The sequence below is a fragment of the Mustelus asterias genome, chromosome 11 (assembly GCF_964213995.1).
Source record: "Mustelus asterias chromosome 11, sMusAst1.hap1.1, whole genome shotgun sequence".
NCBI lineage: Eukaryota > Metazoa > Chordata > Chondrichthyes > Carcharhiniformes > Triakidae > Mustelus > Mustelus asterias.
The window spans coordinates 1,624,902-1,640,026 of NC_135811.1; the positions used below are offsets into that span (position 1 = coordinate 1,624,902).

Genomic DNA, 15,125 nt, shown 5'->3' on the forward strand with positions numbered 1-15,125 from the left:
GGAGTAATCCAGCAACTGCTCAGTTTGTATTAACCCTCTCTTGGCAATAAACACCAGAAACACCCTCACTCCACAATGAGTGACACGTTCCAGCAACCTGCACGTTCCAATCTTACCCCCGGAGTGGGGAAACAGGACTCAGAGAGAGAGATACCACAGCCTGTCCCCTGGGAATAATCAAGACCCAAAATGCAGCAACAGGACCGGATCCAGGAATTCTGCACACAACTCATAACCGAGAGAGAGTTCTTCAAGGAGAAAGGTACGGGCTGGGGTGCAGGTGTGAAGTACACCTTCAGAAAACACTTAATAACACAGGAGAATAATGGAGAAGGTGAGGATTATAGACAGAAGATTAAAGGGGAGAGAGAGGGAGATATATTTTAAAAACAGGTGGTGATACAGTGAAATGTTATCGCACAGTTCGCTATTGAACAAAGAAAATTGCAGCACAGGAACAGGCCATTCGGCCCTCCAAGCCTGCACCGACCATGCTGCCCGACTGAACTAAAACCCCCTACCCTTCCGGGGACCATATCCCTCTATTCCCATTCTATTCATGTACTTGTCAAGATGCCCCTTAAAACTCTCTATCGTAGCTGCTTCCACTACCTCCCCGACAGCGAGTTCCAGGCACCCACCACCCTCTGTGTAAAAAAACTTGCCTCGTACACCTCCTTTAAACCTTGCCCCTCGCACCTTAAACCTATGCTTTCCTCTTCCACCCTGGGAAAAAGCTTCTGATTATTGACACAGAGACCACATCGATATTGAAAGGAGATCAGAGTGATTGGGAAGGGAGAAGGCCTCTCCTACCAGATACTCTCTCTCTGGTCCAGTCTCACTCTTACCTGAAGGAGATGGTTTTCAGGGCTCTCTCAGCCACAGCGCGTGCCTTCTCGATCTCAGTGGCATGCAGATGGAACGCCATGTACTGCATCCAGATGATGGAGCTGTTGGGGGAGCTCAGGACCAGACGGTCAAAGTCGTCTGCGGTCTGGGGCTGTCGGCTGGGGTCCATCAGCTGCCGCTCTGTCTTCACCAGCTCCTTCTCCAGCTGCCGCTTCCCCGCCACTTTCTCTCTCCGGTTCATCTTGGGCTGAAGGAACAAATGCACTGAGGCCAAGACAACATTCCCTGTTTTCCCACTCACTCCCACAACACTCTGGCTGAGGAGAAAGGCTAGACCACCCCCTGGGTGCCCAGCGGGTCATGGTGGGGGGCAGTGGGACGTTGCCCTTGCCTGACTGACTGGCTGGGAACGATGTGTGTTTGTGGTTAAACTTAAACTTTATTTATTACTCACAAGTAGGCTTACATTAACACTGCAATGAAGTTACTGTGAAATTCCCCTCGTCGCCACACTCCGGCACCTATTCGGGTCAATGCACCCTAACCAGGTTACCCAGTGCGACAGAGATTACTCTCTGCTCAGACAGACAGAACTGGAAAATGCTGGAACATCTTTAACAGGCGAGGGGAGATTGTCTGACTTATTCCCCCAAACCATCCGCCTCACCCACTTCTCCCCGGACACAGCCTGCTAACGTTGCCCCAACATTTACCGCATTACAGCAAGGCAATGATTTATTTCCCCACCATCACCCCCACTGCCCGTACCAGCCTCCCCCCCCACCCACCCATACCCTAGTTGTTTTCTCAGTACAACTATATACAGGAGGGATGCCTCCCTGTTCTCTGGTGAGCAGAACAACATGCTGCCCACCCTCCCCACTCCCCAGGCACCGGTGGTGCAATGTCGAGAACACTTCCTGCTCCTTTCCCGCGAGTTTATCACAGTGCGTGTGTGTGAATCTGTGGCGGCTCGAGGAAATTAACCACTAAAGCACACTAGGCAGAATTCTCCTACCTTGGAGTCTCCATTCTCATCATCCTCACTATCTGAGCCCGTGTCCTCCTGCCTTCCCATCACAGGAGCAATGGTGTTTAAACTCACATCCCAGGCAAAGCTGCTGGATACCTGCAGTCTGGGGACGCCTCGTTTGATTGGACGCTGCTGCTGCTGCTGCGAAAGACAAAGAGCTGTGAGCTGCCAGCCAGCGGGTAGCCAAGGTTCAAAAGCTTCTCCAGGAAAAACGGCCAAATATATTACAAAGCACGGCTGTCTGATGAGGAAGGGTTGAGGAGGTGGGGCCTGTACTCACTGGGGTTTAGAAGAGTGAGAGGTGATCGTATCGAGATGGGCACGATGCTGAGGGGGTTTCACAGGGCAGCAGATGCGGAGAGGGTCTTTCCCCCTCACTGGTGGGGGGGGGGATTTCGAATGATGGGGCACAGTTTAAAAATAAAGGCTCCCCCCACTTCAAATGGAGTTGCGGAGGAATTTCCTCTCTCAATAGCATTTTGACTTCTCTTCTGCAGAGAGCCGTGGAGGCTGCGTCACTGTCTCAGGTCGAGTTGGACAGATAGACAGATGTGTGATCGACAGGGAGGTTAATGGCTAATGGGGGTACGGGGGGGAGAGGGGGCCACAATCAGGCCAGCTATCTATCATCTTACTGAATGACAGAGAAGCCCCGAGGGGCTGAATGGCCTACTCCTGCTCTTATTTCTTTATGAACATTATTAACAGATTCAGTATCTGATTGGCTGTAATAGATTCACGCACATTCCACATCCTGTCTGACGCACAGCTTCTCCCAGGAATGGTTGGAGGGGGCTGCAGAGGGAGTGCTGCACTGTCACAGGAGCCAGTTTCCAGATGAGGCAATCAGCTGAGGCCTGTCTGCACCCTCACTTACACAGAAAAGATCCCACGGCAGCTAATGCAAAGAGCAGAGGGTTCTCCTCACTGTCGGACCAACATTTATCTCTCAATCAACATCATTAGAACAAGTTTCCTTCCACAGTCCAAAGATGTGTGGCTATGGTGGATTGGCCATGCTAAATTGCCCCTTAGTGTCAGGGGGATTAGCAGGGTAAATGCATGGGATTATGGAGATAGGGTCTGGGTGGGATTGTGGTCGGTGCAGACTCGATGGGCCAAATGGCCTCCTTCTGCACTGTAGAGATTTTATGAGGTGACCTAGACATGACCTCACCACTGATGTGTGGGATCTTGCCGTGTGAAAATTAGCTGCTACATTTGTGATGTTACAACAGTGACTGCACTTCAGAAGTATTTAATTGGACGAGGGCAGCTAAGGCGCTATATAAATGTCCTTGATTGAAGGATTAGGACTCCCATTGGAACAATGGGTCTCAGTGAAAGGCAGCACCGACACGCCTGTGGGCGCCGTGGCGATGGAGCAATCAGACCCAGGGCATTGCGTGACCAAGAACTAATGGGATAGAATGTTCCGGAGCTGCGACTGGGTTCCCGTGAAGTTACACCCTATCAGCCTGGGGCAAGGGTTATAAACCCAGTTACTCACCTCAACATCAGTGTCACTCTCCTCCTCGCGACAGTATACCTCCACTCCACTGTCATTCTCCTCAGAATGTTTCTGTTTCCTCTTTATTTTCAGTTTTTTGGAGGGGAGCTAATGGGAGACAAATGAAATATTAAAAAATAATTCACCAGGCAATGTGACCCCCCCCCACCCGAGTGCCCAGCAACAGGAATAGGAAAACAGCAAAACTCCTGGTTAATTCAGTCTACTTACTTATCCACTCAGCCTCACTCACCCTCACCCCCCTCCCCTTCCTCGCATGTTAAGAGGTGATTTAGACAAGTTGAGGGAGTAGACACATGGTAGATGCAGCATAATCTGGATAAATGTGAAGTTATCGCTTTAGATGGCGAAACAGAATGGCAGAATATTATTGAAATGGTGATAGATTGGGAAATGTTGATGTAGAAGGGGATCTGGGTGTCTTTGTACACCTACCATTGAAAGCAAGCATGCTGGTACAGCAAGCAGCTAGGAAGGCAGATGGAAAGTTGGTCTTCATTGCAAGAGGACCTGAATACAGGATGTCTCACTGCAGCTGTACTGGACCTTGGTGGGACCACATCTGGAGTATTGTGTGCAGTTTCAGTCTCCTCACCCATGAAAGGATATACTAGCCAGACTGATTCCTGGGATGACTGGATTATTGTATGAGGAGAGATTGGGTCAACTGGGCCTGTATTCACCGGAAGTTAGAAGACTGAGAGGGGATCTAATAGAGACGTATAGAATTCTGACCGGGCTGGACATTCCTGGAGGCAGGGATACTGTTTCCTCTGATGAGGGGTCTAGAACAAGGGTCATAGTCTCAGGATGTGCTGTAGGCTGTTTGGAATGGAGATGAGGAGAGAGTTCTTCACTCAGGGTGGTGAACCTAAGAATTCTTGACCACAGACACACCAAGTGACTGGATAGTGGTCAGAAGCAAGGCCTTAGGGTCAGTCCCACTGCTCCTTTCAGCTCACTGATGTTGAGACTAACTGGACCATCCTCTACAACCATCATCCAGCTCACTCAGCACAGGCTGAGGGAGGTCTCAGCCCCTTCTGGCTGTGTGATGGGGCCACTCTCTGAATTAAAGCATTGTGCATGAGGAGGGAAAAGGGCAGTCAACATTCCAACTGGGAAAAGAATAAATAACTCGCCAATGTTCAGCATCGAGCTTCCCCTACCTGCTCACTCTGTGGTTCACCTCGCTTGCGCTTTCTGATTGCTGTGACCTCTCCCTCTGCATCGTTCACTCTCTTGGGCTCCTTGAGGAACAAGCCAAGCGACTTAGGGAGCAGATCCGGTTTGCTTGTGTCTTCAGGAAGGAGTGAGAGTTCCACGTGGGCTTTTTCCTTATTCACACTGCAAAGGAATATTGAAAACATGTAGAATCGGCCACTGTGCAACCAGTTAACAATCAAGATCAGCAAACCCTGACTAAACACAGCAAACCTGCCTCGTCTCGAAACTCCTTTCACCTCTGAATGACCCTGGGAGAGGGTGCAGGAAGGATTCACTCGAATGGTGCAGGGGTGAGGGAGTTCAGTTACGTGTAGATACCCAAGAGTTTGGAATGTTCTCCTCAGATTGGAGTTGGTGAAAGGGAGGTTTGATAGCAGTGTTCAAATTTTTATTTATTTTTTTCATTATTGCCTCGAGTAGGCTGACATTAACACTGCAATGAAGTTACTGTGAAATTCCCCTAGTCTGAAGGGGTTTGATAGTTTGTCCCTACCCAATTGGTTTCACTGGCAGTCATGATGTGGAGATGCCGGCGTTGGACTGGGGTGAACACAGTAAGAAGTCTCACAACACCAGGTTAAAGTCCAACAGGTTTATTTGGTAGCAAATACCATAAGCTTTCGGAGCGCTGCTCCTTCCGTCAGATGGGGTGGATATCTGTCCCATCTGACGAAGGAGCTGTGCTCCGAAAGCTTATGGTATTTGCTACCAAATAAACCTGTTGGACTTTAACCTGGTGTTGTGAGACTTCACTGACAGGACAGCCAGTTACCAAAGGACATGGATTGAAGATTACCGGTATGTTGCTGAAAAAGGGAGATGCTGTCAAAGGTTTTCACCTTGCACTCATCAGGATAGCTCACAAGACTACCAATGAAAAAAGGGAACAACAATTTACACTGCACAAGGAGAGTGCAGATTGGTTAGCAAGTGGACTCTGATTGGTAGCGGCATTGCCGTGGGGAATGAACCAGGGAACGGCTGCCCTGGCTTTTGTTTAATTGAAAACAGATGCAATGTGTGGACCTGCTCCTTCTGTCAGTAAAGGACAGGGTCCTGTGTGTGAATAGATGTGACTTCTAGCTCACTAAATGGCCAACAATGCGAGTCCGACTAATAGCCTTAAACAAGTTGTCAGTGTAATTTTAGCACAATCAGGATGATGTCCAATCGTGGAATCATATCTAATGTTGGACACTGTTTTGAGTTTTAGAAATTGATTCATCATCGCTCCCGATCCCTTACTGGATCTGCCACTTCCCTCCCAATAAATCCCTACCTCAGTACTTTCACCATCACCAGTTTTCCTTTTGGAATGTTTTTCAGGAAGATTTCACGATCCTTGACGAAGTAATTTGTGACGTTGTGATACTGGACACGGCCGGACACAGAGGCGGAGAGGCTGAAGGACAAAGATCACACACTGAAAAACTCCCAGAATGCAGCTCTGTATCAGCACAGTGAGGCCGTGACTGGATCATCACGCTGTCTGAATAAACCCCCAAAACCCTTCCCTCAGCAAAGGAATCCTCAATGTACGAGCTGCCAGAACTAACTGCGACTCCCCTTCCTCACTGAGTGGGCCTGTAATAGCCAACACCTCTCAGTCTCGGTCACCGTGTGGTGGTACATTGTGGTAGGAATAATGAGGTCGCCACATATTTCTCGCATAAAGTGTCATAATGGGCTTGGGGTAAATAAAGAGATCTGGAGATATAGATACACAAATCAGTGACAGTAACATTTAGAGTTAATCAAGTCAGGGAATAAAAGCAACTAAAGCACAGGGATTTAGTTCCAGTGGAACAGAATCGAAAATTCCAGAGAAAGTACGGGGAGCTTTAAAAGCAAAATATTGCGGATGTTGGAAATCTAAAACAGAAAATACTGGAAAAAGACAGCAGGTCTGGCAGCATCCGGGGAGAGAGAAACAGAGTTAACGTTTTCATGACCTTTCAGTGGGATGGACAGATAACAGTTGGCTTACTGTGAACAGGTAGATGGAAGATTAATTGGAAGTGAGGGGGTTATACCCGTCAGGAACGGAGGAACAGGCTGGAGCCAGTTAAGCGGGTGAGGTCTTTAAAGTGGAGTGCATTTCCAAGGGAAGGTCAAGAGAAGATGTTTCCACTTGTGGGTAGACCAGAATTAGGGACCACAAATACAAGATAGTCACTAGTCATCTTACTGTGTGACTGATGTAGGAAAACAGACCCTCTCCCTCACTCCTGTAGATTCCTTCCATTGTTTTATCAGCTCCTCAGATCATCACACCTTGCAGCCTGCTCACCCTCCTGTCAGCAAGCACTGGGATAGCTGGTAAAACAACTCAACACTGTCCTCCCATCCTCAAATCACTGGGATAAGGAACACAGCTCTCCGCACCGTGTGCGTGTGCGAGTGTGCGCACATGTCTGTGTGCAGAGTGTGCCTGTCTGCATCACGCTGACAGTGATTTGGAACAGACTTATGGTAGGAAACATTCATTTAATTGAGAACCTGGGAAACGTAACTCCCGCACCCGCACCCGCGCGCTCCTTCAGGCACCCGCGCGCTCCTTCAGGCACCCGCGCGCACCCTCAGGCACCCGCGCGCTCCCTCAGGCACCCGCGCGCTCCCTCAGGCACCCGCGCGCTCCCTCAGGCACCCGCGCGCACCCTCAGGCACCCGCGCGCACCCTCAGGCACCCGCGCGCTCCCTCAGGCACCCGCGCGCTCCCTCAGGCACCCGCGCGCTCCCTCAGGCACCCGCGCGCTCCCTCAGGCACCCGCGCGCTCCCTCAGGCACCCGCGCGCTCCCTCAGGCACCCGCGCGCTCCCTCAGGCACCCGCGCGCTCCCTCAGGCACCCGCGCGCTCCCTCAGGCACCCGCGCGCTCCCTCAGGCACCCGCGCGCTCCCTCAGGCACCCGCGCGCTCCCTCAGGCACCCGCGCGCTCCCTCAGGCACCCGCGCGCTCCCTCAGGCACCCGCGCGCTCCCTCAGGCACCCGTGCGCTCCCTCAGGCACCCGCGCGCACCCTCAGGCACCCGCGCGCACCCTCAGGCACCCGCGCGCTCCCTCAGGCACCCGCGCGCTCCCTCAGGCACCCGCGCGCTCCCTCAGGCACCCGCGCGCTCCCTCAGGCACCCGCGCGCACCCTCAGGCACCCGCGCGCACCCTCAGGCACCCGCGCGCACCCTCAGGCACCCGCGCGCACCCTCAGGCACCCGCGCGCACCCTCAGGCACCCGCGCGCTCCCTCAGGCACCCGCGCGCACCCACTAGCATCATGACTGATGTCTCTCGCGAGCAGTAAGAGCTTACCCGACAAAGACTCCAGGCTTCCCAATGCTCTTTATGTAACCCCTCAGGAGTTTCCCTTTCCAAAGGTCCCTGACAGATGTGATCTCTGGGTCAGGCACTGGAGATGCGCTTTTACCCTGCACTCTGGAGAGGAATTGCACAAAGCCATTAAACAGCAGCAAGACGGCGAGTCACAGACAGATTCCCAACTAAACACAAGCAAGAAAGTCGTGAAACTATATTAAAGCAGGGTGCTTCTGAACTTGCTCCCACGGGGAGTGGGGAGAATGTGGAACTCGCTCCCATGGGGAGTGGGGGAGAATGTGGGACTTGCCCCCACGGGGAGGGGGGACAATGCAGGACTCGCTCCCGCAGGGAGTGGGGGAGAATGTGGAACTCGCTCCCACAGGGAGTGGGGGAGAATGTGGAACTCACTCCCACGGGGAGTGGGGGAGAATGTGGGACTTGCCCCCACGGGGAGGGGGGACAATGCAGGACTCGCTCCCGCAGGGAGTGGGGGAGAATGTGGAACTCGCTCCCACAGGGAATGGGGGAGAATGTGGAACTCGCTCCCACGGGGAGTGGGGGAGAATGTGGAACTCGCTCCCACAGGGAATGGGGGAGAATGCGGGACTCACCCCCTTGGGAAGTGGGGGAGAATGTTGAATCCGCTCCCACGGGGAGTGGGGGAGAATGCGGGATTCGTTCCCACGGGGAGTGGGGGAGAAAGTGGAAGTTACTCCCACACGAGTGCATTTCTATAGCCCTTGAATGAAATAAAAATAAGAACATAAGAAATAGGAGCAGGAGTAGGCCATCTAGCCCCTCGAGCCTGCCCCGCCATTCAATAAGATCATGGCTGATCTGAAGTGGATCAGTTCCACTTACCCGCCTGATCCCTATAACCCCTAATTCCCTTACCGATCAGGAATCCATCTATCCGTGATTTAAACATATTCAACGAGGAAGCCTCCACCACTTCAGTGGGCAGAGAATTCCAGAGATTCACCACCCTCTGAGAGAAGAAGTTCCTCCTCAACTCTGTCCTAAACTGACCCCCCTTTATTTTGAGGCTGTGCCCTCTAGTTCTAGTTTCCTTTCTAAGTGGAAAGAATCTCTCCACCTCTACCCTATCCAGCCCCTTCATTATCTTATAGGTCTCTATAAGATCCCCCCTCTGCCTTCTAAATTCCAACGAGTACAAACCCAATCTGCTCAGTCTCTCCTCATAATCAACACCCCATATCTCTGGTATCAACCTGGTGAACCTTCTCTGCACTCCCTCCAAGGCCAATATATCCTTCCTCATATAAGGGGACCAATACTGCACACAGTATTCCAGCTGCGGCCTCACCAATGCCCTGTACAAATGCAGCAAGACATCTCTGCTTTTATATTCTATCCTCCTTGCGATATAGGCCAACATCCCATTTGCCTTCTTGATCACTTGTTGCACCTGCAGACTGGGTTTTTGCGTCTCATGAGGAACATTGTCAGAGGCTACAGAAGGATATAGATAGGCTGGAAATTTGGGCAAAGAAATGGCAGATGGAGTTCAATCCTGATAAATGCGAAGTGATACATTTTGAAATCATCATAGAAATCATAGAAACCCTACAGTGCAGAAGGAGGCCATTCGGCCCTATCGAGTCTGCACCGACCACAATCCCACCCAGGCCCTACCCCCACATATTTACCCGCTAATCCCTCTAACCTACGCATCCCAGGACTTTAAGGGGCAATTTTTAACCTGGCCAATCAACCTAACCGGACATCTTTGGACTGTGGGAGGAAACCGGAGCACCCGGAGGAAACCCACGCAGACACGAGGAGAATGTGCAAACTCCACACAGACAGTGACCCGAGCCGGGAATTGAACCCGGGACCCTGGAGCTGTGAAGCAGCAGTGCTAACCACTGTGCTACCGTGCCACCCCTTGGTAGAACTAACGTAGGGGGGAGCTATACAATAAATGGCAGGGTGTAGATACACAGAGGGACCTGGGTGTGCAAGTCCACAGATCCTTGAAGGTGACGTCACAGGTGGAGAAGGTAGTGAAGAAGGCATATGGCATGCTTGCCTTTATAGGACGGGGCATAGAGTATAAAAGTTGGGGTCTGATGTTGCAGTTGTATAGAACGTTGGTTCGGCCGCATTTGGAATGCTGCGCCCAGTTCTGGTCGCCACACTACCAGAAGGACGTGGAGGCTTTAGAGAGAGTGCAGAGGAGGTTTACCAGGATGTTGCCTGGTATGGAAGGGCTTAGTTATGAGGAGAGATTGGGTAAACTGGGGTTGTTCTCACTGGAAAGATGGAGGGTGAGGGGAGACCTAATAGAGGTGTATAAAATTATGAAAGGCATAGATAGGGTGAACGGTGGGAGGCTTTTTCCCAGATCGGTGGTGACGTTCACGAGGGGTCATAGGTTCAAGGTGAGGGGCGGGCGGGGAGGTTTAACACAGATATCAGAAGGACATATTTTACACAGAGGGCGCTGCCGGGCAAGGTGGTGGAGGCGGACACACTGGGAACGTTTAAGACTGATCTAGATAGCCACATGAATGGAGTGGGAATGGAGGGATACAAAAGAATGGTCTAGTTTGGACCAGGGAGCGGCGTGGGCTTGGAGGGCCGAAGGGCCTGTTCCTGTGCGGTATTGTTCTTTGTTCATGCACAAGGACCCTCATGTTGCAATTTTTTTCCATTTAGATAATAATCCAATTTGCTATTATTTCCTCCAAAGTGAATAACCTCGCATTTGTCAACGTTATACTTCATCTGCCAGATCCTCGCCCACTCACTCAGCCTGTCCAATTCTCTCTGCAGACCTTCTACGTCCTCCACACGATTCACTTTTTCACTTATCTTTGTGTCGTCTGCAAACTTTGTTACCCTACACTCAGTCCCCTCCTCCAGATCGTCCATATAAATGGTAAATAGTTGAGGCCCCAGTACCGATCCCTGTGGCACGCCACTAGTTACCATCTGCCAACCAGAAAAGCACCCATTTATTCCGACTCTCTGCTTCCTGTCCGATAGCCAATCCCCAATCCACGCTAACACCCTACCCCCAACTCCGTGAGACCCAATCTTCTTGAGCAACCTTTTGTGAGGCACCTTATCAAACGCCTTTTGAAAAATGTTACAAGACATCTCAAGACCATGAAAGTAAATCTGGCAGCAAGTCACATGAGCAATATTTGTAAAGATGGGAGGTAAGTTTTCAGGGCGTTCTTTGAGGACAGATGGAGGTGGAGAGATGGTGGGGGCTTAGGGAGGAAATCCCAGAGCTCAGGCCCAGGTAACTGAAGACATGGCCACCAGTGGTGGAATGGTTAAAACTGAAGATGTTCAAGAGCCAGAATGAAGGGACTGCAGCGATGTCGGAGGGTTGGAGGAGCTGAACAATGGAGAGATTTGAAAATAAGGATAAAAATTTAAAAATCAGATCATCAGTTTCACTGAAAGAATGCCACAGGCTTGCCTTCTCTATCGCTCCATGTACATTGGACATTTCTGTGTTGTCCCACCCCCACCCATCTCTCAGAGATCCCCTCCCAAAGATGAATTAAATCAAACTTATTGAACTAATTCTTCGGTGTAGCTCTTCCCAGTAACACTGGGGTCAAAGCTTATGCTCCCCTCTGCAATGCACTAGAATACGGGGTGAACCATTCTGGACTGAGATGAGGAAGACCTTCTTCACTCAGAGTTGTGAACCTGTGGAATTCTCTCCCACAGAAAGCTGTTGGGGCCAGTTCGTTAAATATGTTCAAAAGGGAGCTGGACGTGGTCCTTGCGGCTAAAGGGACCAAGGGGAATGGAGGGAAAGCGGGAGTGAGATACTGAAAGTGCACGGTCAGCCATGATCATATTGAATGGTGGTGCAGGCTCGAAGGGTTAAGCGGCCTCCTCCTACACCTATTTTCCATGTTTCTACGCTGGGCCCTTTGAGTCCTGGGGGAGACATTTGTCTCCAGTGTTCCATTGTTGCTGGACAACTTCAGGCTACTCACAAGGTGCAGAGAGAGACAGAGAAAGAGAGACAGAAATGCTCACCTTGAGTTCCTGAGAGAAACTGCCAAATGATCCTCACTCTTGGAAACAACACAGCACCTGTAACAGCACCAATCCGGGTCAGAGAGAGAGGCTGGCTACAGCAGACAAAACACAACCGGCTCTGCGACAAATGACAGAAACCCAAACTGAACTGTGAGGGGGAGGGGAGTGACGGCTCTGCAGGGGGGCACAGTGACAGCACCGAGCGGAGTGACGGCTCAGAGGGAGCGTTCCATACATTTGTCTTTCATCTTGTCACAGGCTGGTCTGCCAGCTGTACTTGTACAAGCGTTTCAGTGTGATTATCTAGATCAGTATGATTGGCTGCTGATTTACCCAGTCAGAGGTTTCAAACCAATCAGCAAACAGAATGGAGCAGTGACATCAGCTGACCCCACAACATTACAGCAGAATTCATTCCAGTTTGCAGAGAAAAACGATCCTGCATTTGTGTAGTGCCCATCACATCCTCCTGGGGCAGCACAGTGGCACAGTGGTTAGCACTGCTGCCTCACAGCGCCAAGGACCCGGGTTTGATTCCCGGCTTGGGTCACTGTCTGTGTGGAGTCTGCACGTTCTCCCTGTGTCTGCATGGGTTTCCTCCGGGTGCTCCAGTTTCCTCCCACAGTCTGAAAGACGTGCTGGTTAGGGTACATTGGCCAGGCTAAATTCTCCCTCAGTGTACCCGAACAGGTGCCGCAGTGTGGCAACATGGGGATTTTCATAGTAACTTCATTGCAGTGTTAATGTCAGCCTACTTGTGACACTAATAAGTAAACTTTAAACTTAAAAATGGGTGTTCTGAAGTACTTCAGTTGATGAATTAACCTTGAAGCTAATGTGAACAGCAAACTCTCACAGATAGCAGTGAGACTTTAACCAGAGAACCTGCTTCTAATGAGAATGGAGGGTGAAAACCGGATCACAGCGTTTTGGAGCTCTGCTCTGCTCCTCTTGGAATATTAGCTGTGGGATTTAACAGGGCAGTTACAATGTCTCCTCTGGAGCAGTGCCGCACTCGCTCACCCCTGCTTTGAGAGTGTCAACGTCAATTTTTGTGCTCAGGTTTCACGGTGGGACTTTGGCCTCTCAGTCTGAACGTTGTGAGTTAGAGTGTTACCCCCAGAGGCACAGCTGATAAGCTGCGCAAGTTTCACACTTTGCTGCGTGCTGTCACAGTAACAGCAAGAATGAGTAATGCAGGGACAGCCTTGCAGGAAGGTGTACCCCACAGCTCTGACACTAACCTGACTATACAGCCCAGGGTCAGCCCCTGCAGCGGTGCTTCATGATAGGAATCCGCCATGTCACACAGTCCCGCTTGACCGGTCTTTCCCAGAGGGAGGCCAATGGTGACCCCGACGTGTGGGGTGATCTTTTTGATAATGCCCAGTGTAACTGAGCCTTCGTCCAGCGAGCACACACCTAGAGAGAGAGTGTTGAGGGAGCGAGTGAGACAGCTTAATAAAATACAAATATTGTGACAGACTGTGACAAAGTTCGGCAAATTAATCGCTGAGAATTGCCAGCTCACAGCCGCAGAGACGAAGTATCGACCACCCAGTCAATAAGGATTCCATCCATAGCTCAAACTTCATCGCAACGTCTGGTCTCTGCAAGCTGATTTAGCCATGATCTACCCAAACGAAACTGCCCTGACTGTCTTCTATAATGTGGAGATGCCGGCGTTGGACTGGGGTAAACACAGTAAGAAGTTTAACAACACCAGGTTAAAGTCCAACAGGTTTATTTGGTAGCAAAAGCCACACAAGCTTTCGGAGCTGCAAGCCCCTTCTTCAGGTGAGTGGGAATTCTGTTCACAAACAGAGCATATAAAGACACAAACTCAATTTACATGAATAATGGTTGGAATGCGAATACTTACAACTAATCAAGTCTTTAAGAAACAAAACAACATGAGTGGAGAGAGCATCAAGACAGGCTAAAAAGATGTGTATTGTCTCCAGACAAGACAGCCAGTGAAACTCTGTGGGGGTTACAAATAGTGGGACATGAACCCAATATCCCGGTTGAGGCCGTCCTCGTGTGTGCGGAACTTGGCTATCAGTTTCTGCTCAGCGACTCTGCGCCGTCGTGTGTCGCGAAGGCCGCCTTGGAGAACGCTTACCCGAATATCAGAGGCCGAATGCCCGTGACCGCTGAAGTGCTCCCCAACAGGAAGAGAACAGTCTTGCCTGGTGATTGTCGAGCGGTGTTCATTCATCCATTGTCGCAGCGTCTGCATAGTTTCCCCAATGTACCATGCCTCGGGACATCCTTTCTTGCAGCGTATCAGGTAGACAACGTTGGCCGAGTTGCAAGAGTAGGTACCGTGTACCTGGTGGTTGGTGTTCTCACGTGAGATGATGGCATCTGTGTCGATGATCCGGCACATCTTGCAGAGGTTGCTGTGGCAGGGTTGTGTGGTGTCATGGTCACTGTTCTCCTGAAGGCTGGGTAGTTTGCTGCGGACAATGGTCTGTTTGAGGTTGTGCGGTTGTTTGAAGGCAAGAAGTGGGGGTGTGGGGATGGCCTTGGCGAGATGTTCGTCTTCATCAATGACATGTTGAAGGCTCCGGAGGAGATGCCGTAGCTTCTCCGCTCCGGGGAAGTACTGGACAACGAAGGGTACTCTGTCCACTGTGTCCCATGTTTGTCTTCTGAGGAGGTCGGTGCGGTTTTTCGCTGTGGCGCGTTGGAACTGTTGATCAATGAGTCGAGCACCATATCCTGTTCTTATGAGGGCATCTTTCAGCGTCTGGAGGTGTCTGTTGTGATCCTCCTCATCCGAGCAGATCCTGTGTATACGGAGGGCTTGTCCGTAGGGGATGGCTTCTTTAACGTGTTTCGGGTGGAAGCTGGAGAAGTGAAGCATCGTGAGGTTATCCGTGGGCTTGCGGTACAGTGAGGTGCTGAGGTGACTGTCCTTAATGGAGATGCGTGTGTCCAAGAATGCAACCGATTCCGGAGAGTAGTCCATGGTGAGTCTGATGGTGGGATGGAACTTGTTGATGTCATCATAGAGTTGTTTCAGTGATTGTTCACCATGAGTCCAAAGGAAGAAAATGTCATCGATGTATCTAGTGTATAGCATCGGTTGAAGGTCCTGTGCGATGAAGAAGTCTCGTTCGAACCTGTGCA

The 15,125-nt window shown here is 50.9% G+C and overlaps 1 protein-coding gene across 2 annotated transcripts in view; it reads right to left on the minus strand.

Moving 5' to 3' along the window:
• Positions 1–15,125, minus strand: part of pdcd11 (programmed cell death 11) — a 90,503-nt gene that overhangs the window by 9,365 nt on the left and 66,013 nt on the right. The window contains exons 25-32 of one of the 2 annotated variants that reach the window (XM_078222970.1): positions 13,232–13,409; positions 11,985–12,041; positions 7,947–8,069; positions 5,923–6,045; positions 4,586–4,763; positions 3,396–3,503; positions 1,871–2,023; positions 852–1,099 (exon numbers count right to left, since the gene is read on the minus strand). In XM_078222970.1, the coding sequence (XP_078079096.1) occupies positions 852–1,099; positions 1,871–2,023; positions 3,396–3,503; positions 4,586–4,763; positions 5,923–6,045; positions 7,947–8,069; positions 11,985–12,041; positions 13,232–13,409 (1,168 nt within the window). Of the gene's footprint in view, positions 1–851; positions 1,100–1,870; positions 2,027–3,395; positions 3,504–4,585; positions 4,764–5,922; positions 6,046–7,946; positions 8,070–11,984; positions 12,042–13,231; positions 13,410–15,125 lie in introns of both variants that reach the window. The other variant, XM_078222969.1, reaches the window with a different exon arrangement.